This window comes from Haemaphysalis longicornis, unplaced genomic scaffold (genome assembly GCF_048455015.1).
Source record: "Haemaphysalis longicornis isolate Haplotype H1 unplaced genomic scaffold, Haemaphysalis longicornis Haplotype H1 scaffold_3, whole genome shotgun sequence".
In the NCBI taxonomy this organism is placed as follows: Eukaryota; Metazoa; Arthropoda; class Arachnida; order Ixodida; family Ixodidae; genus Haemaphysalis; species Haemaphysalis longicornis.
The window spans coordinates 91513498-91536079 of NW_027526335.1; the positions used below are offsets into that span (position 1 = coordinate 91513498).

General features: G+C 45.6%; 1 protein-coding gene across 1 annotated transcript; it reads left to right on the top strand.

Annotated features, from left to right (window-relative positions):
* The first annotated feature begins 844 nt into the window (after window positions 1–844).
* On the top strand, window positions 845–16622 carry Msl-3 (male-specific lethal 3). The gene is made up of 13 exons (XM_077703796.1): window positions 845–966; window positions 1057–1173; window positions 2778–2860; window positions 2919–3014; window positions 3113–3266; window positions 7109–7246; window positions 8508–8659; window positions 9247–9384; window positions 10175–10335; window positions 11252–11377; window positions 15307–15498; window positions 16170–16254; window positions 16319–16622. Exons 1-13 carry the CDS (start codon window positions 958–960, stop codon window positions 16419–16421), a joined length of 1554 nt encoding a protein of 517 aa, XP_077559922.1. The 5' UTR covers window positions 845–957; the 3' UTR covers window positions 16422–16622.
* Window positions 16623–22582: the final 5960 nt, after the last annotated feature.

Below are 22582 nucleotides of genomic sequence, written 5' to 3' on the forward strand. Positions count from 1 at the left end.
AATGTACTAAAGTAATTCTGTCGTCTCTTGCGTTTTTGTTAGCAGAAATGCTTGACGAAAGCAGACACTTACGGTAGTTACCAGCAGAGTTACTGTGGTTACCAGAAGGGCGAAATTTACTGACGAGGCCAGAACGTGAAGCTTGGCGTGGTGCAGCTGTCGTCAAGCTTGCCGCACCGTCCATGAAGAGTAAGGCAGTAAGGGGCCCGAAGGTAATTTTGAAGGTTTGCCTGCCTGACTGCGATTTCTAACGGCCAATATTGTGTTGGCGGGTTAAATTTGTTTCTCGCGCCATTGGGAGCACAAGCAGTCGTTCTCGTCTGCTTCCAAGAATTGTAATCTGAACATATTGAAGAACTCTGATCTGAACTGCTTACCTACAAGGCTAAAATTATTACATTAATTTTTATAAAAGGTGAAATTTCTAAATGATTATTTTTGACAAAAATAACTAAAAAAATGTGTTGTGTCTCCGCCGTAGCAAGATGGTGCCAAAAATGCTACTTCTGATTGGCTTTTCCTCCTCACAATGACACTGGAAGCCAATGAGAAAGTGTAGTTTTGAAAGATGGCGACGCTCTGCTAAATGCTAAATGGTAAAGATCCGGGATTCGCTACTTACATATAATCACTGGTGTGAAAAATCCTTGGACTGCTCGTGTATTATCCGTGAACTGTAAAATCTAAAAACCGATGCAGCCGTGCTAGGACTAGGAGTCATATCTCTATGGTGCTAGGCAAAGTGCTAGCCGCGCAGGCTGTGCAAGCGGTACAAGCCAGTACGAGCCAATTTTTGAAGCCATGCTTGAAGCCAACTTTTGGCGCTTCGTGTTTTGATACTTGTCAAACTGCGCTTGCAAGAGAAGTCTGGGACTGTTCGCGCCGGTGCCACGTGCGCAGATTAATATTTGTTGTGTGCTACTATCCGCAACCATTGCGGGTTCAGAGGACTCCCCCATGGCGCAGGTACTTTTCCAATTTGTTAAAGAAACGATGAAATAAATACACTTGTATTGTTTCTGCAGTTCACAGCGTTCTCTTAACCATCAATTTTAGCCGCAAGAACCAGCGGCGTCACCGGCACGAGCGGTCAAATACAAGTTTTCCGAAGGGGAAAAAGTTCTGTGCTACGAGCCCGACTCGTCAAAGGCGAAGGTCCTTTACGACTCAAAGGTGATCAGTGCCGTTTCTGCTGGCGCTTTCGATTCAAAACGCTTTAACATTGCTCCCGAAAACAGTGTGCTATAGGATGACAAAGTTGGTGCGCAGATTCAATGTAAGTTGCTGTTGCTCTGCGAACTGAAGAGCCTACTGGAGGAACAAACAGCAAGATAACTAAAATCCTGTAAAGGTTGGTGACTGGTGTACGGCTGTACTGGTGCGGCATAGGATAGGAAAGATAAACATAGGATGGGAATCCCCAAAACGAGCAATTTGCGTGCATTAGAGTGCCATTTCTATGGTATTCGGTAATTCATAAAACAAAAAAAGTGTAAAGAAGTTCTTTTGGCCACATGGGTACGTTGCATATAATTGGGTTTGTGCTATATTTCGGCGTGCTTTAGCAGTACTTGCTTAATTCGTGACTGGACAACTTGCCCCGTTGAAAACAGGCGCCATGCCATGATACGGTGTGTGGCAGTGTTGTATTTATATTTTTTCGAGCAGTGGACAATTTCAGTTCACTGCGCAAATAGAGCTCTGGTGCAAGAGTGCTGCACGCAAAAAAATTACTTCAAGGTAGAAGTAACCCAACTTGCTTCAATTCATGAACAACATGAGCAGTCCGTGCCACTGAGGTGCTCCAGTTTGCCCGCACAGTTTTGAACACTTTCGTACAGCACAGTGCACGAAAATATTTGATGGTGCACGCTGAATCAATGCCTTTTCTTGACACACCTAGCTTGCACAGCTTCCTATTCCGCATACACACACCTGACAGAGTTGCACAACGATGTGCAACAAAAGCACGAAGGAATCGCGCGGTGCACGCTGAGTTTTCCTTGCATCACACAGAATTTCCAATGCCTTTACTTGGTGCTCCCAGCAATGATAGCTTCCTCTGCCAAGCGTTGTTCACCCATGTAGAATGTAGAGTGGATGGGTGGTGGGGCACAACCCACTGTGACATAAGGTACCTGCATTCTTCAAGATTGAGCGACTCCTCCTCTCCGCACTATTTCATCCTCACCCTTCTCTCTTGGCTGCCATTAATGAGTAAGATTCTGTAGGGCATGTTCATGTAACGACTGGTTCGGACCATCCCATCTCGTACCATCTCTTCAGACTGTTCAGACCGTCCCATCTCTACCCGCCGCGGTGGCTCAGTGGCTAAGGCGTTGTGCTGCTGAGCACGAGGTCGCGGGTTCGATTCCCGGCCGCGGCGGCCGCTTTTCTGATGGAGGCGAAAAGCAAAAACGCCCGTGTGTACGAGATTTCGGCGCACGTTAAAGATCCCCAGGCGGTCGAAATTAATCCGGAGCCCTCCACTACGGCGCGCCTCATCGCCTGCGTTGCGTCGGCACGTTAAACCCTACAATCAATCAATCAATCAACCGTCCCATCTCTTTTACTAAGCCATGCATTCCTGCCAGTGTGTTGTCATAGCGGGCATCGCCAAATTGGTAGAGAGTCAAAAAAGGAAAATAGCACCTTTGAGTTCACTTCCCTTGCAAAAAACGTGTCTGCTGTACGCTGTAATCCGGTAAAGCGACTGTACAATGTTGGCATCTCTTCCCTTCCTGCCCCTTTAACGCTCCGACGTCTTTTGTTCTCAGGTACTGCAAATCGTCGTCGACAAGGACAGCCGAGGACGCAAGGCACCTCAGTACCGCATTCACTTCAGTGGATGGAGCAGGAGGTATGCACTCTTTTGGGGATATCGAACCGATGCTACCTGCCTATTTGTGCGATTGCAGCTGGGACCGGTGTGTTTCCGAGGAGTCCATCCTACCGGTCACCCCCGAGAACAGGAAGCTCCAGAAGAAGCTCGCAGAGGAGGCTGCCCAGAACCTGTGAGCGAGCTTGCGGCACCAGCTTTTTGTTGCTGTGAACAATGAGGTTGCACAGGGAGGAGTGCTATCCCCCTGCCCACTTGCCTGCCCCCTTGCAGGCTTCAGACGGGCAAGACAAAGCGGCGCAAGGTTCCTGCTATTCTGAAGGAGAGCTTGGACCGAAGGCTCCGGGGGAGTGGCAGAAAGGAGAGGAGTGGCAGTGGCTCGAGCAGCTCTGGAGAAGAGTACCCGGACAACTCCAGTGGCTCAGAGGTGACCTGCTCACTGACGTTTATATACAATGCGTCTTAATCTCCAAAGAGTGCCCATTTAGCTGACCTGTCTTCGTTTTCTGTTGACTGCTTGTTGCCATCCACTCAAAAACTTATTAGTATGTTTGAACAGAGATTGAATGAAATGAAGTGCAAAGTTCAAATGTGTGGGCACGAGAAAAATTTGGAATGTTAGCTGCTGACTGCAAATGGAAAATGCTTTTGAGTTATTGCATTCCTGAGTGCACACTCTGTTCAATCTTATTGAAATAATTGTTGCAGGCTACATACAGGAAAAATTTGAATATATTTTTGCTGACTGTTTTTTTCCACGTGGTCATTATATTCGTCTGTACAAGATGTGCTTGCTACGTGTACCTGCTTACGTCATGAAAACACTCGCTTTAAAGGGGCCATGCAGACAAAATACAAGTTCGTTTTATTCGAAAGATTTAGTGTTTTACAGTGCCCTGAGCGTTTGTCCGGCAGCAAATGCTTTATTCAATGATAAATTAAACATTTTAAGCCAGAATTTAAATTCTCTCACTAAATCGTACGTTTCCGTAACGTCGACAATGACGTATCCAGAGCAGGGCCTAAAGACAGCCTGCTGACCAGGGCTGCTACCATCTCACAGGCGCCCGTTTGGTTATCTTGTTTACCATTCACTTTCATAGATGGTGGTGCAATACCGCTGAAGTGCCAGTGTTTGCACTTTGTTTCTGGCCGGACTTCTACACCTGCCGTATTTTTATTAGGGTTCATACTAATTGCTTCCTAAAATGTAAGCTATGTCTTGACAAACATGGTCATGTAAGTGACCGTGTTGCTTATGTCAGTTGGTGAGTGTTGTGTCAAACAAGTCCAACACGTCCGACGGCTGTGTTAGGCAATATCAGCTGGCAAAGTGCCATACTAACTGCTTCGGTGATTACGTGTTCGTTCATAACTTTAATTGTTCACCCCACAGTTGTTACTGCTGTAAAAAAATGGTGCCCTAAATTTAAGCGCAAATAGCTCGTGCGGCAAGCTTATAAGCCATGCCTAATTTGCATTTGCTTTTTGCTGGCCTCAGCCAATCACACAGCTGGGCATATGACATCATAGGTTCTGTTGCGGGAAATAAGCTAGTGGGTCACAATGGCCATTCCCTTTTTTACTAATTATACAGTATCTTATTTGAGCAAAGTGTGCGTTAGAAGTGGTGTCAGTATGATTCTAACGAGGCAATCTTTTGAATGAACCAAACTTGTGTTTTGTCTGCATGGCCCTTTAAGGAAATTCGTTACATCCAGGCGCCTGCTTAACTGTGCGGTTGACATCCAGTCCTAACGATTAGCCAGGGCAATAAAAAAAACTTGCTAATTGTTAAGATATAATGTAGGCTTTGAGAGATGAAACTAGGAACATTGCGAACAATGCAGACAAGGAGAGTATCTAGAAGGTTTTATCACGCTAGCGATGTTAAGCCAAGAAGCGGTGCTAAAAGGACTAACTTGGTTCTCGAGGTTCCAACTGTCACTAGACGCAGGCAGGATAATCCTTCACCAGAAGAGTGAAAGGAAGGTGATCAGACAAGGATGTGCCATCTCTCCGAAATTGTTACAGCCTGCTTGGTGGGGGAATTTAGGAAGATTTATGGGGAGATGTCAAGTCATGGATGTGAGTAACTGGCCTGAGCCTGAAGTGGGTGACAGTGTCTTCTCTTTTACAGAGAATGCTTCAGGAACTAGGAAGCTCGGTCTTGGGGTTAAAAATGAAGATGAAGAAGTCGAAAGTAATGTTAAACAGACATGCAGAAAGCCCAACTTGGGTTATGAAAGGCTTGACGAGGTCATGACTCTGATTACATTAGATGAGTTGTCACTGCTGATCGCAACCACAAGAAAGAAATCAGGTGTCGGAATAATGTGGACAGGGGTGAATTCGGCAAGCATAAACAGTAGTCTACTAATCTGCTACTAGTAGTCTACTAGTCTACTAGTAGTCTAAGTATAAACAGTAGTCTACTTCTTTCAATGAAAAGAATGGTATAGCTTGTATTCAGTGGCGAGGCACGCATGCAGGCAACCATGTGAGTGCGCCGTTACTGGTTATGTGTAACTCCGCGGGATGGCGGTACTTGCCTGTGCTAAGCACATGATGTGTGTTGGGTGTTCCAAATTCTACCCCACCGAATGCAAAGTAACGCCTCGACTCGAACGTGAGTGCGATTAATACAGTCAAACCCGATTATAACGAACCTGGATAGAGCGAATTATGCTACATATCGACCAAAGAAAGATCAGTTACGAAAATACACGCGAAACATATTCCTTATAATGAAGTTCACATCTGATATATCGAACTCGGCGCGCCTAGAATTGCCGCCAAAATGATGGTCTCAGTGCGGCGATCGAGATATTGATTGGCTGCGATGGAGATGTTGAGCCTCCCATGGAGCGACGTGACTCCCGGCACTGTCTGTAACTGTTTCCGACGCGCTTGACTCGCGATTAAACCCTCCCAGTCAGCGAGTCGGGACCAAGATGGAAGCATCGGCGAACTGTGGGAAGAGCCCACCAACGTTCTTGATGTTGTGCTGAAAGGAGTGCCCTTTGAGAGGATTGCCTGAGTGTCGACGACGATGTTGCCCTCACTGTGAGCCCCTCGGACGCCGACACCATCACCGATGTCATGGTTGCTGGCGCTGCTGGAAGCACCGAAGAGGCGGAGGATGTCGCGAGTAGAAGCCGTCCGATGCTAAATGAAGCGCTTTCGGCAGTCAATGTGCTTCACCAATATTGTTTCGATACTGAAGGACACGGACTGCAACTGATGCAAATGATGTCTCATGTAGAGAATGCTGTGCTAGTTGACGCCGTCAAAACGAAAGTGGAAACAAGAATCACCGCTTTTTGGGAAAGTAGGTAGTTACAGCGGAAAGTAGCTTTATTGCTTGCAATAAATAGATAGTTTGTGTATGGCAATGGCATACTTTTTTATGTTCATTTCTGCATGCGGGGATGGCAAGATGAGGGGGTGGGGGTCCCGCGTATTGCGAACTCGTAACAAAAAACTTGTTATTGGCGGGTTCGGCTATTTCGAACTATTGGATATATCAAACTAATCGTGGCGCATATTGCAGTTCGCTATAACCGGGTTTGACTGTAACATCTCTGTTGACACCACCATGGAGAATCGGGTTGAAACGGAGCAGACGGTGCACGCCGGCATTTTTTTTTTCTTCGAAATGCGGGCGCAGTGGCACAAGCCGCGCCATGTCCGTGGCGCATTGGCTGTTTCGAGTGTTGCCAAGCAAAAAAATTGACAGCTAAACTTTTCAATGAATACCACCTATACAACAGTGTCTACTGCCGGTGATAAGCTGTGGGGCAGAAACAGGGCACCTTACAAAACACCTCAAAATAAAACTTTGGTCAGCCAAACAAACAAGCCATAAGAAGGATTACAAGAGTAACGCATAGGGGTGAAAAACACAAGCACCTTGGATAAGGGAACAAACTCCCGTGAAGGACATCACAGCTGAAATTAAGAGAACGACGGGGACTTGGGCCAGGCTAGGCATGCAGAGAAGAGGACTGACAACTGACAACCATTAGACCATCTGTGCAACAGAGTAGGGAACATGGCTAACTGAGTGGAGAGATGGCATAAGAACAGTTGAGGGCAGAGAATGGAATGTGACATTAGGATTGGTGGGGAGTCCGCGGGAGCCCCCTGCAGTGGACGTAAATTGGCTGATGATGATGTACAGGATTCACGACTGCACTGGCTGCACATGGCCATGCCTCGAGTGCTGGATTGTTGTTGCTTAAAAACATCGTGCAATCCTTTTTGCAGCAACAAGGCGACGACTCTGATGAGAAGGACAGTGACGATGAACCGCAGGAAATTGCCACTGAGTACAACATCCCGATCCCAAGCATTCTGCGCAACAAACTGGAGGATGACTGCTATAACATCACCATCAGAAAGAAGGTTTGGCCTGAATTAGTACATTTCAATCCTGAGCTTAAGCTCCTTGGAGAAAGTTTCCCTTGGAACCAGGCATACATGGCGTTCTAAGGTGAAATTTGCCTCCTCAAGAATGCAAATACTAGTGGCTTAGGCATGATTCATAAAAAAACATTGACAGCAGCATGGAAACTTTTCAGACTTAGCTGCCATGCCTTTGTTGGACGGTACATTGAGCGAACAAACGTGAGGTGGCGAGACTTCGTGACAAAAAAAATTGGAGGTGGGCAAATATTCAAAACTTTGAATGCATCGCGAATAGTATTTGCTATTCAGTTCTAATCGCAGCAGTGTACCGGTCCAAGTTTGGGAATAATGGAGCAATGAAAAGTTGGCTTTGCTGCATGACATGCAAATTGTCAAGCTTCACCGCTGTGCAAGCGTCTTTGGGTCGGCTTGTTTGCGCGACGCTGAAGCCGTGCAAGAAAGCCTAAAACAAGTATGCCTTGTGCAAAACAACTGTGTGCTAACTCTGGTGTATGGGGAATGTCACTTGTGTAAAATTATTAGCTGAGAAGAAGGTTCCTGTAAATATGGTGGCATGAGTGAAGAATGAAGAGTTGTTAGGTACTTGTTAGCAATGCTTGTAGTAAGGTGCTGGTTATATCAGCCACTGGCATGTTTAGTCTCTTTTCAGTGACTGGAGGAAGCAGCCAGATATACTTGCTGCATTCACAGCGTATTGAGGAACTAGCACTTTTTCGTGGTAGGGTGTGTCACATTTTTGTTCTGCTGCTTCACCGCCTTGTCTTGATCTTTTATTTTGAATTTTTTGTATTTTCTTATCGTGAGCTAGTACTTGCACTCGGATGGAGACCCTACTCTACATTATGGTACTCTTTATAAATTTTATGCTCTCTCTCTCTCTCTCTTTCTCCTGATTTCTTTAGCCATTTCTTTTTTGTAGCTGTGTTTCAGACGCGCCATACATACCAAAGCAAGGATATTCCTAAACCAAAATATTTGATTTTATTTGCAGTCAGCTTTTACTATCCATATTCGAGTCACGCCCCAAATTTGGTATTTGCACTCCTCCAGTAAAAATGTTTTGCTAGGGCCGGACGTATGTCACATGGTGCGATAAAAAGCAACACTGCTGTTGGTAGCTGAGAGCGAATAAAAGCGATGCACGCTGCATCGTTCATTGTGTGCCTCACGCCTGCGCCGAGTGATGACAAGTCGCAGCGTCCTGACTTGCGTGTTCTTTTCTGGCGTTCTGCTCCAGCTGATCCGTGTTCCATGCTCGCCGGATGTCGTGGACATCCTGGAGGCCTACCTCAAGTACTTTGCTGCAAAGCTAACCGTGTCCAACACACGGCCCAACAGGGGCGGCGGTGCGCGCACACCGGCTCTCGAACCTGCTGAGATGGAGGCGAGGCAAGTCACTAACGCGTTACATCTGACTGCTTTTAAGAAGCGTCTGTGAGCGAGAGATCTGTGCAGCGGGTCTTATTTTAACGTCAGGGGTGGGTGAGAGGTTGAGGGGCTGTTGACCAGTGGAGCCACCGGTGGCTATTGGCACTCGCTGTTCCTGCTCAGTCTCTTTAGCATGTCTCAGTAAAACGTAAAGTTTCTGCGCTTACAGAAACACACTAAAATTATGGGGGAATCATGAGGTTTTGTGTTGTTCTTTAGGGAGAGGCAATAGCTACTACTGAGCAGGGTGTGAGCAGAATGATCTTTCTCAGGTTCTTTCCGAAAATTTAAGTGGTAACAAGGTTAATTCCTCTTTTTTTTTTTTTGCAAAAGGGAGAACCATTAAATCCCAACTGCCACACATGCCCCCTCTTCCCGGTTACATATCGGTTGCTGAGGGTGCACACGAAGCATATGTGGACCTATGCCTGCTATTGACTAGTCCATGGGCACAGTTCTTTGCAGTTTACCTCCAAAGCGTGCCTTATTTTGCTCTGGGACAAAGAGTGGTGGTGCAGTGTGTAGTGATTACGTGTGGATTTTTGTAGGTTTGCCCTTTGCAAGGAGGCGATGGACGGGTTACGGATTACATTTTCCTACGCCTTCCCAAACATATTGCTGTACAGTGTGGAGCGAAGCCAGTACAACCTAGTGAACACTTACTGTCGTCCAATCCGTGTCTCTCGGTAAGTAGCCTTTGAGTGCATGGGACCAGCCCGGACAGGGCCAAATATAGACAGTCAAATGATAAACAGTGCTGCTTTCCGCTACTTGCAGTGGTGCTTGGTTGTGTTTGGGCTGTTTATGATCGACTTAACAGTTTTGAGCTCAGATTTTTAATTGTGGTGGTTGTATGCGATGTGGTCAGGGACTGCAGGCACTAGAATTTGTTGTAGTAGGAAAATTTTGGGCATCGCAATAAGGCTTTGATGCATTTACATCATTGTGAGGAGTAATGGCAACTGTAGGCCAGTGACAGTATGGTGCCATAAAAAGAAATGGAATTTTGTGCTTTTACTTCAATTTTTCAGCACTCTTCAGTTCTTTATTTTTTAAAGAATGCTACTCGGCAAAGTAGCATTCTTTGCCGAGTACCCCCACAGCCAGGACTGTGTAACGCTCTGCATTTCCACAATAATGCAGATTTCGCGAAAGTTTTACCTGTAATCGTTATAATAGCGTTATTAGAGATAATTGGTTGACAGGATTTAAAAAAACCAAAAAATTTGGCTGAAAAAAACTCACACTCAAGACAGGCGGCATAAGAATGCTACACATTAGTAGATAATTCTCTGAATTTCTACAGATTTTTTTTTTTTTTGTTCACTGGAATTTTTAGCAATTTTTCACTGTTTGTCAGTTTTTGCAGTGATCTTAAAAAGTAACTAGTGTGTTTACACGTTGGGAATATCATGAAACGTTATTATTGTATCCTCACGGTAGTTTCCCACACTGACTCTGGTTGACTGCTTTCAGCCCTGCAAGCAGTGGACTGTCAAGCGAAACAATTAGTGCAGTGAGCATCCTGAGCATAGCACCCGATGTTGCCTCCACAGTGAAGTGCCGTTCACGTAAAAAGACGCAAAGCAATGCCACGCCAAAGAATTCGCCTACCCTTCCACGTCGGAGGCCCTCTGGTTCGTGAAGCTGCTTAAGTATGCGACAAGCGCTTTCAGAGCAAGAATTTGTGTTAGTGCACTAGACTGTCTTGCAGCATTAAATTTTATGCTGCATGATAGACATTTAGAGTCGAGCTGACCGCCTGGGAAACTTTCTTATGTCAACCTTAGTGTTGTTTCTAAAATCCACGCCAAAAAGATAAAAAGAAAGATCACCTGCTCAGCTGCTCAGCATCGGTTAAAGGCCAACTGCACTCAAATTTCACCTCGGCCATATTTACTTTGAACGTACGGTACATACCACCAAACAATTTGGGATATGAATGGTAGCCCCATGAAATGCGTTGTTAATTAATCAGAAGCGTTCACAATAGCCCCATCGCAGGTGAAGCTGCACCTGCTGGTGGATCGCGCAAACAGCCGTGAAGCGAAAGTGATATTGCAGCCGGCTGGGTGCTTTTTCTTCCGGCCAGCCAGGAGAACCGGTCGAGCTCCGCTGGGCGCACTTTTCGTAGGGCTGTGGTGACAGTGAAGCGTTGCGCGCAGGTTTGCTTCGGCCGGCCGGCTGCGTGCGGCCGCCCGCTCGCTGGCTGGGCTGGCTGGAGCGTCATTTCATTCTGGCCGTAATGGCAGCGCTCTTCTCCATTTCGGTTCCGAAATCTCTGATTTTCGGTGGTCGTTTGCACCAAGGACATGCGTATTTCTGCTGTCACCTTTTGTATCTAGCAGCCTTTTTAGGCAGACTATACGGAAATCACATTTTCAAGAGGTTGAAATTTTGAGTGCAGGTGGCCTTTAGATGCGTGTGCTTGCTGCAAAGCAGCTCTGCTTTCTCACTACAATTCTTTTTTAGCGTGTAGACTATAAGAGTGATTGCCCAAGTGCACTGTGCAAGTACTCTATGTCTGTCTGAATTGCCTCTTCTGTATTGCAGCGAGTCCACCGGAAAAGCGTCCTCTTCGTACCATTGACCACATTTCAAGCGACTCTCCTGCCAACAGGTCCACAGTGCAGGACGAAAGCGACTCGGACAACCTTCCACTGTCCGTGTCGGTGATGGGTAAGGACGTTTTCCATGCCTGGAGACACAAGCACTTTCACTGTGGTGCCCTTCGGGATTATGTAGCTTGTCAGACTTATAACTTGCACAAGGGGCAGCAATCTGGGAGCACAGAAGAGTACTGGCAGGCCAGCTTTCTTTAAGTGCTGTGTGTTTGTTCTCACATAATGTGTACCATTCTCCTTGTTGGACCAGCACACAGTGGTGTATTTGTGGAGGTTGAGCCCTTTTAATTGAAAAGCTGTAGTTTAGTGTGGTAAGCTTGTAAGTTTGTTGAAGGGAGGCGTGACAGGGAGTTTTGGTACCTCTAGGTTAAGGCCGCAGTTTTTGTGCTTTTTTTTTGACGTGTCATGTGACGCATATTTTCTAATGTTGTAAAGCTAATCAGCGGACCGTTTGAATAAGTTATGCAGGTTTTCTCGGTTCCTCATCACGTGGCCATTTTTCCTTTGTTCTGTTCTTTTGCATGGACATTTAAAAAGCACATCTTGCAAAAAATGAAAGCTTAAATTGGCAGTTACTTTTTTGATGAGGCTGTCATTGAAAATTAGATCTTTTATTGACGTAAAGGTCTATACTCTTTTGCCAAAGGTAATCCAACCAACCTTTTCCGCATGTCTACCAGGCACACTGAAGTTGATACACTGCCTCCCTGGCAGAGTGTATTCTTCTAGGTTGTGTTTGATTATAATACCCTTCATGCACCGGCCACTTGTCCTTAGCTTGCTTGCCACTTGCAGTTGTTTATTTGAGAGTCCAGATCCTGTGCCAAATTTGCCAGTGGGGTTGCTGAAGCGTTTTGCTGCATCTCTTTGGGATTCCTGCAGTTTTTCTGGCTTTGCTATAATGTAAGGGTGCGTGTTGTCTGAAGTGCTGAAGTGCTCTCCGTCTCACTGTTTCTGAAGTGCTGTCTGTCTCACTGCTTATAGGTTGAGAAGATGTAGGTCAGGTGCCGGTCTTTCTTCATCTACTAGAGTTAATGGTGGCGTCTGTTTGGATAGCCTTTTGTTTTTTAGCGACAATTGGTCCTCATTTTTCAACGTCCTGGAAAACTCTCAAGGGGCCGATTCGATGGTGTTTGCTTGCTTACTTTTTTTTTCTTACTTTTACCTTGGTGTTCAGTGAGGATGGGAAAGTTTTGAACTTTGGCCTTCTTTGCAAGCACTGGTCTCTGCTGGCTTCCGTGAAGCTGCCATTTGTGTTTCCGCCCACATCGGATCCGGAGTGGGCTGCTTGGACCTCCAGTAGCTTATTTGCGCATGTCTCGGTAGCACTGAGAGTCTGCATGTCAGTGTCGTACAAGATGCTGTCGAGTTTATCTCCCCTTTGGGACGTATGGTTGCATCCACAGCCTTTGCGCATAGTGTTGAAAACCTCTACATATAGGCGGGTAGTGTTAGGATTTATCAGCCAGAGGTCTCATATCCACCAATTATTTACTCAAACTTTTGAGCCAATTTGTTTGCTGGCTGAGGATGGCTGCCACCACTTCCAGGTATAGTTTGTGTATCACGGCGACCGCTAAACAATGGTGTGAAGTATCCATCTTTTGTTGATGTAAAGAGAAGCCTTTCCAGGAAATATGCTATCTGTCCTGCCGTCTGGTATTTTTGGGGGTCGCAGTGTCCTGCATATCCTTTTAAGCTTCTGAGTTCGTTCTGCTCTCTAAGCATCCCATCTGCTGTTTGCATTCATTTAATCGGAATTATTTTTTTCAAGTTCAATATTGTTTCCCCGACTCTGTAATAGTTTCACTGCAAGAACTAGCGCGATTCTCTGTCCGGCTTGCTGAATCTCCCATCGGCTATACGCCAACCATCACTATCATCATCGTGTAGATTACCATGCGGTTAAAGCATCCACCCCCTTTTGGCCATCCATGACCCTGGTCCCGCTTGTATGGTCCTTTGGCGTTAAGAACTAATAAAATAAAAGTGCAATCATAAAGTATTTGGCATTAATACTGAAAGTAATAAAATACTACATTTTTACCAGTTATAGTTTTGCCATTAATATCATATTGCAATATGGGCCTAGCAAAGGTTAAAATTGTTAAAGCAGTGTAATTAAAATGCGTTTTGGTCACGGGTTAATTGCGCTATCACCAATTCTTACAATTTTGTTTAGTAGGCAAAATAAGGGAAACGAAGATGTGCTTTCATCCTCTTTTGGGCCAAATCATGGGTCAATAAATGTCGAGTGTTTTAGCAGTTTGATCAGCCCTTCAACTAGAGCATGGCCCTAATATTTAGTACCCAACATTTCCACACTAGCGCACAAAAAGAAGTCACTTATGAAAATAACCAAAACTAATCTAAACCAGTGGGCTACCACCAGTGTTGCCACCGCTGGGCGTCAGATATCCACTAAAAAGCCATAAGAAATCCGCCAGATTCCGCTAGATTCTAAAACATATCCGCTAAATTCTCCGCTAGGGCCTATTTTATTAGAAAAACAGTGCAATTTCGTATGATAAATACCTTTATCATTCTTAGAATCTCCCCAAAACTGCGAGAGCTGAAATAACATATAAAAGAGTCTTCCAAGGAGTCTAACTAGAACACTTGAAGCTTCAGTGCGGCGGTGGTCGTCATTTGTCAACCTCATCACAGATGAGGCTAAAAGTTATAAATGTTCACACTGATGAAAAAAAGAACTCACAGGTCAACAAAAAACACATCGAGGTCTTCTTCGCCGCTGTCGTCGTCTGATATCATCTCTACGGGAACTTGTTCAGGTACTTGTTCAGGGACCAGAAAGGAGACTTGGTTGCACATGCGTTGCAGATGTCCCGATGGCACTAAGAACTGCCGCGGGAAGTTCGTAATCAAAACAACGTTTCTGGTGTCGCTTCAGCCCCGCTCTTACGACGAAGATGGCGTTTCTAGTTTCAGGCTTCATCTTGTTCCGCAGCTTGGATTTTAGTATTTTAAGCTGACTAAACGTCCTCTCTACTTCGGCATTTGAATACGGCAGCACGAGCATCGACATGGCAAATCTGGCCAGCTCGGCGAACAGGTTTTCGCCGCAGGCGTCCTTACAGGAGTGAACTTCACACCAGAACGACTGCGTGGATGATATTTGCCTCCATTCAGGAGGGTGATTTTGCTCCACTGGTTTTAAATTTTTTCTATTGTCTCAGGGGGCACTGCCATTGCTTCCAGCAGAGGAATCAATGGCTCCTTCACGACGCACAAAGCGTTTTCGATCGATAAGAGTGATGTTTCCTGGAGAACTGTGATCTTGCAGGGAAGTTGCTGTCTGATTTGATCTACTAGCGTGGTAATAAACCTTATGCAGCTTTCTCGCATCACAGCTTCATCTACGAGAGAGAACCCGTCGGTCTTCTGAGCTTTCACGTTGTTAACGTACGTCTCAAACACGTAGCCCAGATATGGCTTGGGGTTCAAGTGGTCCTCAAGTCTGCACGTCAGAACGTCAATCTGCTCTGTTGGAATTACGACTTTTTTAACCAAGCTTGAAAGCAAAGTCATAAGGTCTTTCTTGCAGGGCGATTTTGAATCGGTGCACTGCGTGAGGTATCCGCCAGAAATCCGCTATGTATGAAAATGGCCCACCAAAAAATCCACTAGCCGCTAGACTAATTTTTTCCCCGTCAGAACAAAATGAAATCCGCCAGATTTAGCGGAAAATCCGCTAAATTGGCATCACTGGCTACCACTGTACCATTTAACTTTTTGGGGGGGAAACAACTTATCATGAATGGCAATGCCAAAACAAGCTTAAAATCAACTACCCCTCTGTCGTGTGAAGATTCCGCGCCTAATACTTTTGTGATAAATCTTCTCAACATTACTGTATTTCCTTTTTCTTTTGTTAGAACTAGCTGGTTCTCACTGGCAGTTTTCCGACAGCTTTTGTTGTCGCAAACTTTTGTTTCGAGAGATTGCCGCCGCTCGTGTTCACAGGCAGAGTTCCTAGGCGACGGACAGCAAGCATATGTTCGGCCACGTCGTCGGTGTCTGCCGCCCCCTCGGAAGCTCAACCAGGCACAAGCGGGAGCCAGTTCGATTGCACGTTGCTGACCGAGGATGTTCTGCAGAACGAACCGTCTTCCCCAGCACTTCTGTATGGAGCACAGCACTTCTTGCGGCTTTTCGGTAAAGGCGCTCTTTTCCGGTTAAACGCATTACGAATAAACCTTCAGGCTGTTACTAGGGGTAGAGTAGAAAATGCAGGTATAAGCAGCCTGATTAAAGCAAATGCCAATGGTTGCAGGTGCACTTGAAGAAGCTGATCAGTCTGCTTGCTTTTAGGCAGCTGGATGCAGTTTTAAATATTCTTAGTCGCCTGTACAGCTGTACTCACTCGAGGTGTGCCCTCGAGGAGGCGGGAGACCAGAGCAGTGTTAATATTGAGCTGGAGTTGTGATGATGAGGCTCATGGCAGAATGCCTTTCATTTTTCCGCAAAATTCATTTTACAGGCACAGTACAGGGCTCATATGGACATTCGGCAGGCTCACAGGTTCTGCTTGCCTGCAGTGCACCGCTCATATTGTGCATTGAGTAGCAGGTGCTCGTACCGTGTGAAGCAATGCACCCCCACTAAAGCGGTAAAGTTTACAGAGTTTTGAGGCATTTTTTGCAGCCCCGATCCACAAAGCAGAGTGTATGGTGCAGCCAATGGCAGAGGGAGAGAGGGAGGAGGAGGCAGCGAGGGCGAAATTCCCCCCCTCTCTTTTTTCTCCTGTTTCCAAAAGTTTACACCCAGAAGTCAAGACGTTGAAATTATGGACTGCTTCTGAAATTGTGCACTGCTTTTTTCTACAGTGAAGCTGCCAGGTGTGCTGAAGCAAATGCAGTTGACAAAAAGGAAGGCCGAGTATCTCGAAAAATTTCTCAATGGACTATTGCAGTGAGTACATTCAGTATTCCAGTATTCCGTAAGCAGGTGCTATCAAATGCCTTCTTGTTTTCAGCTTCATGGCCTCGCGGCAGGAAGAGCTCTTTCCCTCATCCATTTACAAGGACGCTGAGGACATTATTGCTGAACTTGAAAAGTGCAAAACGAGTGACGGATAGAAAAGGGAGGTTCAAGAGTCATAAATAAGAGAAATTCGTCCTGAATGCCTACCAGGCTTTACGTTCGGGAGCATTTTCTGATGTAACTATAGAGCACTGCAGTCAAGAAAACTGCATCTCGACAATTTTATGATGCTCAGGGAGCTTTATTGTGATGAATAAAGTATTTTTGTTTGCTGCAGCTGTGTTGCCGCAATGTTACTATTGCATTGTTTAAGTACCAGAAATGTCCGCAGGCCTGGTATGCATGCTGAGTATTATTCCTTGTGGCTGGTACTGAAATCAGTGTTATACAAAACAACGTAATGCTCATTTGCAGTCTACAAAAGGTGTGCAATCTCTAGAATGTCTGCCCAGTTCAAAACATTCATTTGCACACAGCAGAGCTTTCGGATATGTATCGTAGCTTCTGCAAGTTCCATTGAAAAAGAGACTGCTTAGCTTTTGAAACAGACGTTTTAATACAAAGCTGAGGATGTTACCAGTACTGTGTAGAGAGTAAATCTAGATAATTGGAAAGAGTTTACAAGCCTCATTCACATGTTGTACATTGCCTTACTTATGTTTTAAATCATATAGTTTGTACTGCGCTGTGCCACTCATTTTGAACCGATCTCATTTTGCCTAGCTTACCTACTAAAAGCGAAATTATTTTTACTGCCATTTTTTTTCTCCCAGAGTTGGAAGGAACTGCACTGACTGCTGAACAAGAAAACATTTGGGGGAAGACTTAGGTCTCCTTACTTGTGTTATTGTGAATGTGTGCGGGTGGGCATGTTGACATTGCAGCCAATTAGTTTTGGTAAAATGGCCTTAAGCCCCTGGCGGCAGCGGTCATCATCTGCCCCTGTAATAGGTATGCGACAAATGTGGGTAAGTATGTTGGCATTGCAGCAAGATTGGGGAACCTGTTGTGAGCTTTTCGTCTTCATGGGACAATTCCTCTTGAGTGGGTATGTGAAGTTGTTAAGCCTATATTCAGGTTTACCGTTAGGCAACATCAACATTGAGCCTAAGAACGTGCAATGACGAACTCGTTGTACGTTGCCTCGCGAACCAAGTCATCCTGCTTAAGCAGTTGGGTCTTTGGGGCCGAAAAACAGTAAAAAAAATTGGCCGCGTATCTGCTCCTTTCGTTGCAAATGCCGTCAAAAGACGATAGTCTTTATCGGCTTTTGCGAAGTAAATGCCTCCCTTTGCTTTCCCCCTTACCTCTCATGTTGTTCCTCTTGCGTCGCGCTCCTCCCAAGGTAAAGACGCCAAAGGTTTGCTTAAATCATTTTAAATTTCCCGCGTTCCACTGCTCCAAACCAGGTGTCTCGATGCGAACGCTGCCGTACGGCGAAGACGCGCGTTAATCGAGGCGCCCTACTTCAGCGTTTATAGAACCGCGTTTCCCTACTCCACGTGCGTTGCAAGCAGAACGTGGAACCTATCTAGTGGAACCTTGCGTAACTGTTGCCGGTTGATTTCTTAAAATGGCCCCAGAAGCTATAGTGGTGCGGGCGACAGCAGGCGACGGCGGAGTGAATTCTTTTTCTGCAGTTGATGAAGTATTTAATTTCACAAATTCAAGCATGTTTGATTTTTTTATAAAGGAACACTGCAAATATCACTTCTGTATTGATTTGTTGTCTCATATTTGCGTAATGTCTTGTTCTTCTTCAACAATGTTGACAATTATAAACATTCCACCGGACATAGACGGGTAGATTTAGCTGTGACTATATAAGACTATTGCGCAGGCATTGTCTTGCTTTGGCCGGGTGGCTGAATCGGGTCACAGACAGACAGATGGACAGACAGACATACAGACAGACCAAAATTTCTGGGTTTAAGTAGCCCAAGAAAGACTATCGTCTTTAAAAAAAGCGTTTTCTGAAAAATGGCATTTTTAGCCTCCACAGCCATTTTTTCTATCTGTCTGTTTCCTCATCAAAAGGCACCATATTTTGTTGTTATTATATTGTAATAGCATTTTAATGTGCACTCTACAGCTCAGTTAGTGCAAAATTCGATAATTAAACGGCACTTTTGTTGCAATGCAAAGCTATCATTTCGTCCTCGGATATCTCGGCACCCAGAGCAGGTACAGCTGTAATTCTTTTTGCTTCTGATACCGAAATGTGTGGAGAATACAATGTTGGAAACAAATTTTTCAAATGGAGGCTTTGGAAAATTATTGTGTTCAATTGGCACCACCTGTGAGCCATTCCTGGCAGAGCGCGGGAGAAGTGAAGTTTACTGTGTTGTAAACGACCAGAAATAGCTGAATCAAAAAAGTTCTTCCTACGTTGTATTCTTTAGTCATTTGTCTGCCTAGCCACGTGGTAATTGCCATTCTGTATGGAGTGGTTATTTTGTAACTGTGACCCAAAATAATGGCAATTATTGATTAATTAACTCAAAATGTAATCAACTTACAAAAAGTGTGATGGCAGATTTGAAATCAGCACAAAAACCTCTATAATGCAGTGCAGTTTCATTAAAATTGATTGGTGAATAAGAAAAGTAGTTCTAAGACCAGTCTGCGAGGGCAGTGCGAGAGAGAAAGCACTTTATTGAGCTTTGCGCGGTTAGAAGGCGGTTGTGGCTGCCGGTTTATGCCGGGCAGCGATGTTGGCGGCTCTGGTGACCAGGGAGATTTGGACCTGGTCTGAGCTCGCCAGCGCCTCCTCCCACTGCTCATTGGAGGAAATGGGGGGGAAAGGGTCTTTGATGCATCCCCATATGATGTGCATCCCCATATGATGTGCTTTACAGTTTGGTGAGGGGTAAAGGGAAGGGTGGATGAGGTTGAGCTTGGCTGGGTTCGGAAAGGTGTTCGTTTGGAGGAGTCTCCACGTGTGCTCTTGTGTGGGTGTGAGCAGCACGTTGGCCAAGGGGAGTTTTCTGCGTAAGAGGCGGTAGTACATAATTATATCTTGATATGAGACCATTCTGTCTGGCAGATCTGGCACCATGGTAGGGGAACGTGCTCGCCCCGGCTCGGATAGTATGCCCTCGAGCCATACTGTGGGCGGCCTCGTTACCCTCCAGGACAGCGTGCGCCGGAGACGTACAAGTTCTACTGGGGATTGTGGTGGGTGCTGTTGGATAATTTTGGTTGCCTGCGGCAAAATTTTAAATGGCCGTCTTAAAATCGGAGACTATGGTTGTAGGGGTTGGCCTTTGTACGAGCGCTAGGGCTATAGCCGCTTCTTCCGCAGTTGCAAGGTTGGAGGTGAGAAGAGTTCAGGAGTTAAGGGGTTTTTTTTTTGGTGTCTTTGGTTACTGCTATTGCGAATGCAGCACGATGCCTATATTCTGCTGCGTCCACATAGATTGTTTATAGATTGTTTCCACTTTGGTGGGAAATTGTTGCTGCAGAGCCTTCGCCCTCTGCTCTCTACGTTTGGCGTGGTATACAGGATGCATATTTCTGGGGATCGGTTTGACAGTCAGATTTTTGTGAATTTCAGGGAGTAGGGGGAACCTGTCTTCCGTATTATCGACCTGGTTGATTTTAAGTTAATTGAGAATGTGGTTTCCAGTTGGGGTTTTGGATAAACGAACTATTTGATTCAATATGTGAGCTTCTATAAGCTCTTTGGCCTTGCTATGTACCCCTAAGCTCTCGAATTTGGCAGTGGAAGGGCTTAGAGGGAGCTGAAGCGCCGATTTGTATGCTTTCCTAATTAGTATATTGACTTTTTGCAATTCAGTTTTAGAGGGTTGCAAGTATGGTTGGGAGTATGTGATTCTGCTAATGACGAATGATTAAAGTAGCCAGTTTTTTTGCATTCACAAAGGCCTTTCCGGCAGTTGGAGATTCTACTGATAAGGCCTATCGTTTGGGTGACGTGCCGTTCAAGCTTTTTCAGATATTCTGTATTTGCTCTGTTGTTTTGTATGAGCATTCCTAGAATTTTGAGCGTGGAGATTTCTGGTATTGGATCATCCCCTATGTGGCTTTGATTTTGGGGGATACTTTGCAACGTGTCTTGGGGGTCAGAAGCAATTCGGATTTGCTAGGAGAGCATGTTAATCCTGCCTCCTCAGCTCCTGTTACCACCTCTTGCACTCTGTCCTGCAAGGTTAGTTCTATTTGTGCGTCACTCCCGTCTTTGACCCACAAGGTTATGTCATCGGCGTATAAACTGTATCTAAGGTTTGGAATTTGGTCAAGTCGTTAGGGGATTTCTAGTACGGCCAGATTGAATAGCAAGGGCGACAAAACTGCTCCTTGTGGTGCCCCTCTAGCCTAGAGTTCTACCATGTCCGACGTAACTCCTCCAATCTGCAAGAAGGCCATTCTATCGGTTAGGAAGCTCCATATGTAATTGTATGTGATGCCCTAGGTTTACTGAACTAAGTCCTCGCATAATGGCTGAGTGGGATACGTTGCCGAATGCTTTTATTAGATCGAGTTCTAGGATGGCTGCTGTGTCGAGGTTGTGTTGAGGGGTTATGATTTCATGCGAGATTTGGAGAAGAATGTCCTGCGTGGAAAGCCCCGCCCTAAAGCCAATCATAGTATGTGGTATAGAGCTCGTCGTTTGCAAGTGAGTGACTAGTCTTGCATGTATCACGTGTTCAAGCGGTTTTCCCAAACACGACGTGAGGGATATAGGTCGCAGGTGTTCAAGAGAGGGGGGTTTACCGGGCTTGGGTATAAATGTTATTTTGGCGCGTCTCCATGAATGCGGTAGTGTGCTTCGTGTCCAGTATTTGTTAAAGTAGCTCGTGATCTCGACTATCGAGTCGTCTTCTAAATTTCTTAGCATCTTGTTTGTGATTTGATCAGGCCCCGGGGCTGAGCCAAGTCATAGTTTGAGTGTGGCTGCCCTAACCTCGTCAGTGGTCTTGGGAAGGTAATCTTTGATGCAGTTAGTAAGCTCTGTGTCCTAGCCAGTGAAGTTTTGTATGACGTGGGTGTGTCGGTGGGCCTGGACTGTTTTCGAATTGCTGGGGTCCAACAGGTGTTTGAGTAGTTGCCAGGTACGTTTCATCCCCAGGCTCCCTTGCATTCGGTTGCAAATTTCGTCTCATTGGTTCTGCGAGAGTTGAAGAGTGTGTTTTTGGATGGCGGATTTTAAATCGGAGAGTTTCCGGCGTAGTTTTCGACTGCGTTTATTTTTCCTCCACCTTTTTTTGAACGCTTTCGAATGCTTCCCATAGGTGTTGAAGGTGCGTGTCCACTGTTTCCGCGGGAATTTCTGGGTCTGTCATTTGAGTGACTGATTTCATGTCCTTAACCAGTTGTTTGACCCAGTTGTGGAGGTCTGGGGGGTTTTGTGCGTTTTGTCCGTCCCGCCGTGATTCTCTGACATTTCTGAACTCGGGCAAATCGGTGAGGTGTTGCTGTTGACGAGTTTTCTTGATGGCGTGAGTGAGCTCAAGGTCTATCTGTATAATAAAATAAATAAAATGGTCGCTTCCAAGTGATTCATCTGTGGTTTTCTGACCTGTTTGGCGTGTAGAGTGAAAGTGAGGTCTGGGGTGGAGTCTTTCTGTATGCTGTTACCTATCCTGGTTGGGGTATTTGGTTCTGTTTATATTGTAAAGTGATGAATTTGCACCTGACTGCAGAGGTCGTTGCCTTTTTTTGTGCATTTGGAGTATCCCCATGCTGTATCTGGTGCTTTGAAGTATCCTAGCACAACCAATGTGTGGGGACCCGCTTCTCGTCTGGCTAACGAGAAGAGAAGGTTAAACAGATGGTTTTGTGCTTTGGGATTACTGTACACATTTAGAATGAAGAGCTTTGTGGCTCCTCTTTTAGTGGGCAGAATCATTATGAAATCGCGAGATATTTCTACGCTGTCGAATTGAGTCCTGCTGGCCGGGATATTACATTGAATAAGGACTGCTGTATTTTGATCTCTATCACTTGGGAAGGCTTTATAGCCTGGCAGTTTGACTGCTTTGCCCGTCTCTTGTAGGGCTATGACATCTAGGGGAATTTCGACTGACTGAACGAGTAACTGGAGATTGCACCTTTTCTTTGCGAAACCTCCACAGTTCCATTGCCAGATTCTAACTGTGCGGGTTTTATTATTGGGTTGCGGATCCATGCTGAAGTCCCCTTTGAAGTCCTGTTTGGGGGACGAGCCGTGTGGGGGTGCTTATGTTTTGCATGATGTTACTTACAGCTGTACGCTAGGAGGCGGGGGGTTAGT

Bases quoted from the DNA above. Each gene is read 5' to 3' on its own strand.
- Msl-3 (XM_077703796.1), top strand. The intron at 8,660-9,246 runs GCAAGTCACTAA...GGATTTTTGTAG, and splicing joins CCTGCTGAGATGGAGGCGAG to GTTTGCCCTTTGCAAGGAGG. The intron at 10,336-11,251 runs GTTCGTGAAGCT...TCTGTATTGCAG, and splicing joins TCCACGTCGGAGGCCCTCTG to CGAGTCCACCGGAAAAGCGT.